The sequence below is a fragment of the Pseudoliparis swirei genome, chromosome 24, assembly GCF_029220125.1.
Source record: "Pseudoliparis swirei isolate HS2019 ecotype Mariana Trench chromosome 24, NWPU_hadal_v1, whole genome shotgun sequence".
Taxonomy (NCBI): domain Eukaryota; kingdom Metazoa; phylum Chordata; class Actinopteri; order Perciformes; family Liparidae; genus Pseudoliparis; species Pseudoliparis swirei.
The window spans coordinates 10,421,132-10,433,857 of record NC_079411.1 but is presented as its reverse complement, the minus strand read 5'-3'; the positions used below and the strand labels follow the sequence as shown (position 1 = coordinate 10,433,857).

Below are 12,726 nucleotides of genomic sequence, written 5' to 3'. Positions count from 1 at the left end.
ATGATGATGTTGGTTCTGAAAGATGTTTACTCTGTTGGTGTGTAAATATTAATGCATGTCCCTTTATGACATTTAGAACAAATCAGTGAGAAGGATGAAGGGCCGTACTACACTCACTTGGGGTCTGCGCCGAGTGTTGCCGCTATTCGGGAGGGGATGGAGAAAAGGTCATTTGGCATATTTCACCTGTTCACTGAGTGTTGTGTAACCACTGTGTACTATTTGACTTGTGTTTACTTATCTGCTTTGAAGGTCTGGTCTAACCGGTCCCGCCATCAGGATTGAAAAAGTAGTATACACCGGCAAGGAAGGAAAAAGTACACAGGGGTGCCCTATCGCCAAATGGGTAAGAACCATTTTTGTATAATTCATTTGAGAAGCAGGCAACTCAGCTGCCCTGGCACTTCCCTCACATATCTGCACTTGCACCAATGCCTATTCCTGTCTTCTTTCAGGTGATTCGTCGGTCCGGGGTAGACGAAAAGCTCCTGGTGTTGGTGCGGGAACGTACTGGTCACAAATGTGAGACAGCCTGCATCATTGTCGTAATCCTGGTCTGGGAGGGCATCCTGCCCAGCCTAGCTGACCGCCTCTACCTCGAGCTGAGTGAAACTCTCACAAAGCATGGAGCCCACACCCAGAGACGATGCTCTATCAATGAGGAGTAAGTATCGGGGCTATTTTGGTTCCTGGTTCTGATTTTTCTCAATTGTATACTTACATTTTTTTTCCTCCAAATCATAAAAATATATATATATATATTAGTTATCAATATTGATTTTTTTTAATGAGCCTTGTCTAAATAATGCATTTCTCTCTTCAGGAGGACCTGTGTATGCCAGGGGTTAAATCCTGATGCCTGCGGGGCATCTTTCTCCTTTGGCTGCTCTTGGAGCATGTACTACAATGGTTGCAAGTTTGCCCGCAGCAAAATCCCAAGAAAATTCAAGCTACTAGGAGATGATATAAAAGAAGTATGTTCAGCATGGTTCCGTTAAAAAATAATAAGCTAATTTAGTTACTAAATACTGCCAATGTGTGTCTTTCAGGAAGAGAGACTGGACCACAACTTTCAGAATCTAGCAAGCTTATTGGGTCCCTTGTATAAAACGTTAGCACCTGAAGCCTATGGAAACCAGGTGTGTATATTTAGACATTGTTTGACTGCTGGCCTTTCCACCTCTACATCTTAATATCTTATTCAAATTGACCTCCCGTTTCTCCTGGACACAGGTGGAACATGAACACAGGGCACCAGATTGCCGTCTGGGGCTCAAGGATGGCCGTCCCTTCTCTGGGGTCACTGCTTGTCTCGACTTCTGTGCCCACTCTCACAGAGACCTCCACAACATGCAGGGAGGCAGCACCGTGGTAAGCAGTTCATCTTTCTAACTATGTTGTATTTCTTTGAGAATGGAAGAGGTAGATCAACTGCAAACGACACACAGAGCTCTGCATTACCATCCCAGCGAAGCATGTCATTAAATCAGATATAACAAAAGTAGATTTATTATTTAATGTTGGTGACATCCCCAATGAAAAAGTATTGAACTCAACCCGTTTTTCCAGGTGTGTACATTAACAAGTGAGGATAACCGAGATATCGGACATATACCAGAGGATGAGCAGCTCCACGTACTACCTCTTTATAAGGCTTCAAGCACTGATGAATTTGGCAGTGAGGAGGGTCAGCAGGCGAAAATCAAGTCAGGCGCCATCCAAGTCCTCAGTGCCTTCCGCCGCCAGGTGCGCATGCTTTCAGAGCCCGCCAAGTCTTGCCGGCAAAAAAAGCTGGACGCTAAGAAGGCAGCTGCCAACAAGAACGCTATGCTGGACACTGAAAAGGCAGAGAAGGCCCTCCTGGCCAAGTCCAAAGCTGGCACTTACGAGAACACCGCTCAGAGCACTCCGATGGCAGGTAGAGTAACATTTATTCTGACACTCTTTATTTAGTGTATCGCTGAGTAAGGACATGTTGTCAACATACTGAATTAACTCCGAAAAACAATAAGCAATGAATTGACAAAAAGTGGCACATGAGAGAATAATTGTTACACTGCTACTTAGGCTTTAATCTTTTGGGGGTTTTGTTTTCTAGGACCTATTCACGGTGCTGTGGGAGCAATCCTACAGCCAGGTCAGCCACCACACCCCCATGGGGCCCAGCAACAACAGAACCAGAGCATACTTCCCCCATATCCTGGCTCAACCGGCTACCCCAGGTTGCCCAACCACCAAGGTTCTTTTCCAAGCACTTCCAAGCCAGGCGCCATGTATCCCCCTCAGCCGCCGACCCCAGCCAGCCCGTACCCCTCCCCGCTCCACGGACCAAACTCTTACATTGACGGATCAAATCATCCATATCCAGGATATCAATGTAACGGAGGAATGCCCCTTGACAATTGTCACCCATACTACACTTCAAACCCAAAGCACCTGGATATGTATCGACAACCGCGGCCAGCACTTTACTCCGAGCAGCAGTACGGCGTACATCCACGTTATGCAGGCAATTACCCACCGAGGTATGCCGAGCCAGGTTTACAGGTGAACAGTTACAATGCCTGCAGGATGAGGCCAGTTAACCCCATGAGACCGTATGCCCCTTATGGTCCCAATGGAACCTCAGACCCCCAGTTTATGGACCCCCTCTCAAGAGCACCCCCATCTCACGGAGGTCTAGACTATACCGCTGCTATGAGCAAAGGCAATCAGTTTGGAGGATACCCCAATCCTTACGTATCTCGGAGCCCTCAAATCTTGGCCCCCGGCCAAGATCCTTTCCGTATGCAAATCAAGACCGAGATGGGCATGCCTCAGCCACAGATGCCCTCTGCTCAGTTAAGCGGTGGCTGTTTCAACCCTGAAGCCCAGTCAGGCTTAGGTCTACCTAATGGGAGCCTCATGGGATCTGGTATTAAGCAGGAGCCTGGAAGCCCGCAGACACCGACAACCCCACAAAAGCCTGAGGTTTGGTCAGACAACGAGCACAACTTCTTGGACCCTGACATTGGCGGCGTGGCAGTGGCACCAAGCCACGGCTCAGTCCTCATTGAGTGTGCAAAACGGGAGCTCCACGCCACGACGCCCGTGAAAAATCCGGACCGCACCCACCCAACACGCATCTCCTTGGTCTTCTACCAGCACAAAAACATGAACGAGGCCAAGCATGGTTTGGCGCTGTGGGAAGCCAAGATGGCAGAGAAGGCTCGAGAGAAGGAGGAAGACGCGGAGAGGAACGGTGGCGAGGGGACACCCGTCAAAGGCAAGAAAGGGGCCAAGCGTGAGCATCCAGAGTCAGAATCCACCGGGGAGCCTCCTTACAAGCGTTTTATCCAGGCCCTAATGGAGGGGTCCTTGTCATGCACAACAAACACCTATGTCAGTACATCTCCGTATGCCTTCACCAAGGTCACAGGGCCTTACAGTCAGTTTGTGTAAGAAGCACTCATGAAGAAGAACATTGAAGGTGCTTGATTTATGACAAAGACCACAAGCAGCACTGGCCTCTTCTAAACACTCCTTCCCGTCTGTACGGTTAGCAACAATGTAGAAAAGGGAACCTGTGATCAGAGAGAAATCACCTTTCACATCAGGTCTTTCACTTCGTTAACAATCGAGCTTTACTTGTTGGCCCTACTAAGGATGTATTTATTTTAGTTTGACAACTTTAGCAAGATACACACTGTCAACATCTCTGGTGCTCTCTGACTGAAACACAAGGACCTATTTTTAATGGAAACAAATTTTCATTTTTGGTGGCTTTATTTTTCTTACAAAATTGTACTCTTGGCATAAAACACTGACTTTGTAAATGACAACATTCACGGTGCTAAAGTGTATGCTTTTTAGCATTATTTAAATTAAAATACCGTCTCACTATAACCATAACTCACTCTACCAGTGACACCCAACGAACAGGACACTAAAAATATAAAATGATCAGCATCATCATATTTTTTGGCAAGTCAGTGGTTCTAAGGGCACTTTTTGATAATGATAGTTAAATTTTTTGGTAATACCTTTAAATCATAAAATCTGGTTATACTTACTACATTGAGAGTAATTCATTTATAAGCATCACTGAATTTAAATTGATGAATTTATAACAGAAGATAGTATGAGTAAACCATGAAACAGTTTCAAGTTCATGCAAAAAGATGCTTTGTGCTTCTTTAGCTTACCTTTGTCATTTATACTGTACATTTATTCTTATGGTGCATTTCTAACATTGAGTGAAAAAAAAAAATGTGTGTGTTATTTCCGTTTTTCCCAGGTTTACTTTGTTGTCAGCAACTGTTTTTAATGTTCCTCACCTTTGGTTCATTGAACAAACCTGGACTGTGAATATTACATGTAGTTGTTCGTCTGTGGTGCTTAGGAAATGTGTTTTTTATACACTGAGGAACATGAAACGGGGTTAGCCCAGTTTCAGAGGGCAGCTGGCTTGCTGTGGGGTCTTTAATTATTGTAATCTAACTGTAAGATAAACAGGTGAGATATGTACAGTAAATTAATTTCCCTTTTTGGAATTACTGTTAGAGATTTTGGGTTGTAAAGAATGCTAATGCCCTATTTCATTGTATTTCTTTGGGTTTAACTGATCAAAAGGTGCTATCCAACCTACTAGAAACATACAATGTGAGACTCTTTGGACAGCCGGAAGGCTTTTAAATAATGTACAGTACAAACCCGTCATATACCTCAAAACTAGTTTGGCAATAGAATAATAACATTTTTCTTTCTTCCTTTGTATATTACTTTCAAAAATAATAATTCAGGCCACCAAAAGGTATACTAGTTCATTTCTTACTTTCTTATCAATCTGCTAGAAAGTATAACTTGAACTGAAATCTTTGATGTTGCTGTAAAATCAGGGACATTTTCAACTAATTCTGTGTTCATCGCCTGTACTCCGGTATGTCTCTCATTTAGGTTTTTGCCATTGCATCCTGAATCTGATTCTTGTCGAATTCACAAAGAGAAAAACATATTTTGTGAGGATGAAGATACCTTCATGCAGTTTTTTTACTTATATTTTAAAGGTAATCTTTTAAAAGTAATTTGAACATATATGCACTGAGTTGACTAAAGGGAAAATATGATATTGACTAAATAAAAAGCAATGTATTTGCAAGACCAGGGCAGTGATTAACTTAGTTGCACATCGTTGTGCCTGTGTATAGTTACATTTATTTATAACCACTAAGCAATTGTATAATGATTTTTCCTCCCTGTCTATTTGATTTAATTAATGCGATATATAGTGGAATGTCATGTTACAGTCACAACTTACCCCACTCTTAAACAGATTCATTTTCTGACAGCACTTCATTTCTTTTTCAGGAAAAAAAAAATGTAATAAAGAATTACAAAACGTTTTATTTAAATAGATTGTAAATGTGTTTAAAACAAATAAATTATGTCACATTGTACATACCAGGAACCTGTATTACAGGAAGACAACTCATTATTTGATGTGGATGTAGGTTCTTCTTGTTCTGTCAAATTGACCCACAGCGATACTCATCATATCTTTAAATATCCTTTCAGGTTATCAGAATGATCATGGTTAGAAGTCTGTAAATGTATGCTCACTGTCACAGCAATGTTTACAGTTATAGCATCCTGTTCGCACAGACGTTCTAGTTTTTTTTAACTGTTCCAATTTTGTAAAATAATTCGACATAAGACATTTGGTTGTACAGGACCCAGCTACAGTAGCAGGTTGTGGTTGAGAAAGCAGAGGTGTCTAAGATATAGCGGGTTCAGAGCATAGCCATACTTGAAGATGCTACAGAGTGTTTCTGAGTAGAGTCAACATTACTTGAATGACTTCTGGGCTGAACTAGTGCGCTGCATGTGCTCGGCTCAAAGGTTAAGCTAGCAGTTGATACACACTTGGTCTTTTTGCAGTTAGACACTAAGGGTAAAAAAAAAGTGCAACTTTTTGCCTGTCATTTAATTTGTTTAAGGCTTCCCTTGTTCTCCTGAGGTTTGGTTTGCTGCAAATGGATAAAGATGGGTATTAATACTGTAAGTATTGTAATGTAATGGATGCAGTTTATTTGAAAGCTGTTTATTATATCATTCCTGATATTGCTGAGATGTGGGTGTTTTTTTAATAAAATTTATATTTATTTAAAGCAATTGATTTGTTACTCCAAGTTAATACTAATATCTAAATTCGTGAATATTGTCAACATGTTTAAGTTTTGAAATGAATGTGGAAAGAGATCATGCCATGTTCACACGTTCCATTTTTTATTTATTTACCCAAAACAGAAAGAAATTGTTTACTTGTAACATACAAATAGCGTCTTGTTTGTGGACGTTGGCAGGAACTGACTTAAGTCTTGAAGGCAAATTGGAGCATATTAGCACGACATATTAGTTTTGTACAATGATGGACCTGGATATTTGACCCAAAAATACTGTAGTGCCTATACAATATCATTAACAATTTAATGGAAAGGAGATGCATTATTTTGTGATTTACCTCAACATTATAATAAAACAATCTGATCTCTACATATTTTACTGGATATTAAACTTAGATGGCACTTTTTACAGCTGAGAATGAGTTCTTACCAGCTGCATTCAAAAGAAGCAGCTGCTTCAACAGTTTTGTTGTTTCCATGTTGTCTTTAAACAAAATGCCACTTTTCCACTGTGCAAGAGAAGATATAGAATCACATAAAAACATTGAAATAATAATATAATTAATACAAGTATTGAAACACTGAAAATAAACAAAATGTAATGCCGGTTAGTCATGGATTACTTACCATCTTGAGACACAGGATGCGTGCTGTCGAATGCAGGGGCCTGGAGTATCCCACATTGAACAGGAAATTTACCAAACCAAACGCTAATAAATGTATATTTTATTATTGTGTTTTCTATCATCATTGTAAACACAGCAGCATTTAAGTTCTTACCGATTCCACCACATCTCTGGCCTCATCTGCACTGCATTTGAAAGGGCTCTCGCAGCAGGAGATATTTTTGCTGATCAAAAGAGTAAATAGTGTTCATTATAATCAAACAAAAATAATAATAATATACACACACAGACACACATAATAAACTCACTGCAGGAGTTTTACCTCCAACAACTTACCATTCAATCCCGCTGCTATTGGTCTGCTTCTGCACGAGTGCCCTCCAGTCCTCGTGGGTGGACTTAATGATCTCCAGTGCAAAGTCCTATTAAGAGGGCATCAGAGAAGAACTTAGCATTTGATCTCTTAAAGAGCAATCCAGTCGGTTCTAGCCACCGAAAAACTACAATAAACTCCAACCCCGAGAAAACTAAATGTCACGTCTTGGCTGTAATGCGTTTGGTGTTACAAAAGTTGGTACCTTGTCTTTGAATTGTCCATTGAATCCAAATTGGTTCTCAGGTTTTCCATCAGGCACTTTGTATTTTCTAAACCAGTCGACGGTGGCCTCTAAATGACCAGGCCGGCTCTTACGGACGTCCTCTATGCCTGAGGAAAACAGAAACACATTCAGCAGAATAAGAAGAGAGGACCAATGTGCACTTTATTCGTCCTGGTATGAATAAGATATGACCGCTCCATTCACACTTGGTATTTGGAATATATCTTAATGCAAAAATAAGAGCATGATGACGAATATGTTCATCCTTATGGAGCATTGTAAGTGTTTAGAAAATATTTTAAAGTGGCAATGCCCCATTACAAACAACATTAGGAGGAGGTTGCAGCTGTATTGTAACCAATGCAGGCTTGAAAATGTTCAGTAAATGTGTATGGAATAAAAAAAGGCATTCAACATGTTAATTCGGCCTTTAGAATACATAAAATGTTTTCTAAGAAACGTTGACTGGTTTTAACTACAGTTGGAAGTTACTGCCTGGGCTGCTTTAAAAAAAAATGTATGTTGGATCTGCAAATGTTTATTCTATTTTCAAATTCAATCACTTGAATTTCAACCGGGCTGTGCAGGTACATTAATACCATATTTATAGTTTGGGGTCAAGGAAACATCTGACAAGTCCTGCAGATTGGTTTGGCAGCTTAACTTTAAAGGCTTTTTGCTTCCAGGGACACTGGCATCTTAAACATGACAGTGACATCTAGTGGTGTGGTTTTTCACCCTGCGGCTCACGCTAACAGCTTCAGGCGGCCCAGGTAACGTGAACACGTGAACGGCGCTCTCTAGCCAGTTTGGTTCTTCTGCAACATGCCCGAGTCTGAGAAAAGGATCCACAGTCCATGGAGATATGAAGAGATAATTCCAAGCTCACAAAAATCACAACTAGTTTCAGGTGATTAGAAACTAATGAAGACAGTTATGTATTGTTTTTAGGGTTGTCACAATACCAAAATCATGACTTCGATATGATACCTGCCATACATGTCACGATACCCGATACAATACCAGAATTCGATATGATACCACAAATACGATACTGCTATATTTATCAATAATAGTAATAAATAAAACATCTGTATGGTTCCCTTTTCACCAGCTTGTTCAAAACTTAACAAATGGCATTTATATTAGTATTAGCCTACAGCAAGATATTAATGAAAACTACCTGTTGCCATCATAGCATTGATTATACACGGCTATGTAGGCCTCCCTTGAAACACGCTTAGCAAACGGTTCTCTGTATGTCAGTGGGCTTTTCTCCACTGTCTGTTATGTAGTGCGCTCATATCGTGCGCTGCTTTAATGTATTTGATGCTAAAACTATGCAAAACCGTATCGTTTTGAACGTAGGGGTACCGCGATACCTTTTTAGTAGCGGTACACCGTGAAACTCTAATTGTATTCCAGTTCTACTCATGGATTACCCAAAATGCGACAAATTGTTTCTTTGATACAAGCCGCTTGTACTTAATAGTTTGATTTAGCACTGAGATGAAAACCCTATTTTCCCTGGCAGCAGGTTTCCTGAACTACAGTTACTCAGGATAGAGGATGGGTTAGTGTACGGCAGTTTTTAGATGTCATCTATGATCTGTGAAAAGCACCCACTATTAAGGTTTTTGGCATCTGGGTCCTCAGCATTGATAGCGATAACCTTCCAGTCCATTTCCCCCTCATCGATCATGGCCAAGATGCCCAGCACTTTCACTTGGATCACCTGACCTGGAGAGCACACCTGAAGAACAGAGCAGCAAATTACAAAGGTCACACACACACACACACACACACACACACACACACACACACACACACACACACACACACACACACACACACACACACACACACACACACACACACACACACACACACACACACACACACACACACACACACACACACACACACACACACACACACACCTTACCTGTGTGCCGATCTCACAGACGTCAATGGGATCATTGTCACCACAACACTTTGTCTCTTTGTCTGTGTGGTTTGGGTCCTCCCACGTCTTTTCCAAGAAGACAAAATCAAAATATTCTCACAAACATTTCAACTAACTTCTTGACTTTAAATGCTAAATAAATAGTTAGAAAAAAAGAGTGTGGACTAAATTGTGATTTTTTTTTTTTAAACAAAATGAATCTTAAAAGTTGCAGCAGACTGAAACAGAGTCTGAATAGCATATTTCATACTGTGCATTTCCTCACCTGTGGGAGCGCCCCATAATTCCAAATGTAACCTTTATGGGGAAATATGTTGGCAACAAACCGGAGCTTTCCTTTCTTTACATCTTGTTTGATCGGGTTCAGCGGTTCCTTAGTTGCAATCTGGAAATTGAGGCAATTATGAAGGTGTATGTTTGTATTTATCTACAGATAACTCAGTTTGGACTGTTCAGTCAAGCTATTTCTAGGTAACAGTAAGTCAGGTTTCCTCAACTTAAGAGACTCATTAAATAATATATAAAATAGCTGTGGGCTACTGCGACGCTAAATATTTAGAAAATCTATTTTTAAGAGCAGTGGTAGCTGTAGTAGAAGTGCAATAATCAAATGAATTATTTAAAAAAGGTGAGGTACAATTCTATATATGGCCTTGTTACCTCCATTTTAGCATTTGTCCATCGAGGCACCTCCACAACCATGTTAAAGAGCACCTGCGAGTACAAAAGAAAGCTGGGTGAAGTGTATGCTTCACACTACTGTTTCAGGTATTGGAATCTGACAGTACCTCACTCTCATTCTTCTTGGGCTTTTTAGATGGCACATCATTGTCCTGTCAAAAGAAAAATATATGAATATTGGGTTCATACCGTTGAATAGGCAGACAGAATCATGAACTTTCTGCAATAGTCATAAAACAGAAACTAAAGCTTCTGCTCTCAAAGAGTTACCTGTTCGGTCTCCGCTACAAGTGAGATGTCATGGAATGGTGAAATGTATTTTCCTTCGGAGGTTTCTAAGGGAAATACAATAAGAAATGTCACAAATAAAACCTCCATACAAAGACAGAAACTTCACAAGACTGTATTGTACATCAAATGATTAAACTGCATACAGAAATCTCTGGTCAATATATATCGTCTCCGGTGTCTATGAACATTCTAGATATATGACACAAAAGTGTAGCTAACGACATGATAACACAATGAGTGTCTTTTGGCTGCAAATATTAACAGCAGAGAGAACAGTTTCACTGCAGGATTACTTCTAATTTAGTTTTGGATTGAGGGCATATGAAGCCAAATACAGCATTTGTTGACTGTATACTCTGTATACTGTATATTATGCTAAACCTGTTCTTTCTGAAGTGCCATTGTTCTTGTCACGGCACAACATTTGATGTCAAACAGTAGTTTGATAAAATATAGGAAATAGTTCATGTGTTGTCCATCCTTATTGGTCCGATGTAGCTCGGACCAATAAGGATGGCTGTCATTGAAAAGCTCCAGAAAAGGCTAATAAGTAAACCTCGAATTAAGAGTCAACTCATGGTGAGTTAGTTTTTATAATTTAGTATCCTGACTGTTGTTTTATTGGTTTTACTGGATATGATGTACACTACTGATAATACTTCAAATTTCTAGTTTGAATTAAAACAGCTGCAGTCATGACCAACATATCATCACATTAACCGTATTGGAAACAGAGCCATGTGTTATTGTATTCGGTTAATATTTTACTGCATAACAATAGTATCCTATAATGTGACAAGAGTGGCTGAATTTGAGTCGTATTTTCAACCGGTTCATCAAAAGGTTGCTTGTGCAGACAATAAATACACGTGATCACCCAAACCGGAAGTTGCTTTATACTTAGCCACCGTGCAGGAAACTGTACTACTGGTGGTGTTTTCAATCTAAAATCTACGTAGTAAGGAGTGCCACGTGCCTGTAATACCACGTTCTTGTAACTGAAGGTTACACGTTTACCTTGACCTGGAGGTCGAGCTGTGGTTACCTGTCCGACACCGGACTATGTGGCTCAACCGTGACAATATGCAATGCAGAGGACACACAGGTTCCTCCCACGTTGGCGGTGATGAACTTACTAAAATAAATCCTGTAGTCGGGAGAATTGGGGCGTCCTCTCTCCTCCGTCTGATAGGGCATTGTATTTCTGAAATAAAACCGCCGAGGAACCCCTGCTGCTTGTGTGACGAGTTTGTTTCGGGAAGCGGAAAACGAGCCGAAAACTGTCGCCGAGCAGCAGAGCGAGCAGCGCAGCAGCAGTGGTCTCATTTCTACTTCCTTCGGTTCCGGGTTCCCTTCTCCGCTCCGCCACCGTCCAGTTGTGTCAAGCCCGCCAGAGTGAAACGAACGCTTCCGGAGCGATGTTTTCACAATAAAAGCATTTCAAGCGTTGCATTCATACAACATTCACTTTAGCACTGTGAATGGGTTTAGCCCCATTATTAACTTTTCATAGTTATATTGTAACAGTCTCATGTCTCATCCTAGTAATATGTCCTCCTCACTGGCGACACACTCGAGGACAAGAGGCTTTATTTAGCTTTTTACATAATGATTGAAAAGTCTTTCATCCATTAACTTACCCGTTCGTTAATTATTCAATGTCAAATTGGATTTACAAACACATCCAAAGATGACACTCGTGCTTTATTTATACTTCTGCAGAACACATTGCGCAGAGCTTGCTCTCAGTCGGAGACATGGTTTGCGGATCTTGCAGAGAGACGCATGACTCCCATTCATTGTCTAAGGAGCAGCTCCAGACTTTATACCTGATGACCTCACCAGTTTGAGATTTACTTCTCTGGTTTCCGGCTGTGAGAAAGAGAAGCTCATGGTCACACATATTTTATTAACTTTCCTATGGCAAAATATAGGAATTCTTAATTTAGTTGATGTGCACCTTTAATCCTTGTTCTATCTTTTCCCTCCTTTCTTTTAACGTGTTTAGTCTTCTTAATTGAGCTATTTCCATCACACGGCTAACATACATGAAAACATGCACTATGGTTACTTTCTATAGAAGAAGAGCCAGTACAAGAAGTCTGTAGACCTTTTGTCAATAACATTAAGTAAAAGCACCTGTTTCTTTTTTTGTTTTGTTTTTACAAGGTACCTTATTCCTGTGAAGTGAGAACAACCATAAAGGTCAATGTTGCTTCATGTCCCCCTGCTTTTGTTTTTATGACTTGAAGCTAATATATTTGATGGTTATCTGCACAATACATCACAAGATCAAAGTCCATATGTATCCATTGTATCATGAACAAACACCCACCCCAGCAACCTTGATGGCAGCCATAAAGGTCGCTTGCGTTTGATGCTGTTGCCAAACTGTTTTGATT

General features: G+C 40.6%; 2 protein-coding genes across 3 annotated transcripts in view; one reads left to right on the top strand and one right to left on the bottom strand.

Moving 5' to 3' along the window:
• tet2 (tet methylcytosine dioxygenase 2) overlaps positions 1-6,150 on the top strand; it is a 30,363-nt gene extending 24,213 nt beyond the window's left edge. Inside the window, exons 3-10 of the mRNA XM_056409932.1 lie at positions 77-167; positions 253-346; positions 456-664; positions 824-974; positions 1,050-1,139; positions 1,234-1,371; positions 1,570-1,918; positions 2,099-6,150. Coding sequence (XP_056265907.1) covers positions 77-167; positions 253-346; positions 456-664; positions 824-974; positions 1,050-1,139; positions 1,234-1,371; positions 1,570-1,918; positions 2,099-3,441 — 2,465 coding nt within the window. The 3' untranslated portion in view covers positions 3,442-6,150. The remainder of the gene's footprint in view (positions 1-76; positions 168-252; positions 347-455; positions 665-823; positions 975-1,049; positions 1,140-1,233; positions 1,372-1,569; positions 1,919-2,098) is intronic.
• A 92-nt stretch (positions 6,151-6,242) lies between these two features.
• Positions 6,243-11,692, bottom strand: ppa2 (inorganic pyrophosphatase 2). Of its 2 annotated transcripts, XM_056409942.1 has the most exons (12): positions 11,461-11,691; positions 10,304-10,368; positions 10,141-10,185; positions 10,013-10,066; positions 9,618-9,737; positions 9,332-9,418; positions 9,013-9,139; positions 7,366-7,493; positions 7,124-7,209; positions 6,942-7,011; positions 6,789-6,828; positions 6,243-6,670 (listed from the first exon to the last, which is right to left on the bottom strand). In XM_056409942.1, the coding sequence occupies exons 1-12, from the start codon at positions 11,648-11,650 to the stop codon at positions 6,648-6,650; spliced, it is 1,035 nt and encodes a 344-aa protein (XP_056265917.1). In that variant the 5' UTR covers positions 11,651-11,691; the 3' UTR covers positions 6,243-6,647. The 2 variants fall into 2 exon arrangements, with proteins under 2 accessions (XP_056265917.1, XP_056265918.1); XM_056409943.1 differs by lacking the exon at positions 6,243-6,670 and having other exon boundaries at positions 6,789-6,871; positions 11,461-11,692.
• Between the last annotated feature and the right edge of the window lie 1,034 nt (positions 11,693-12,726).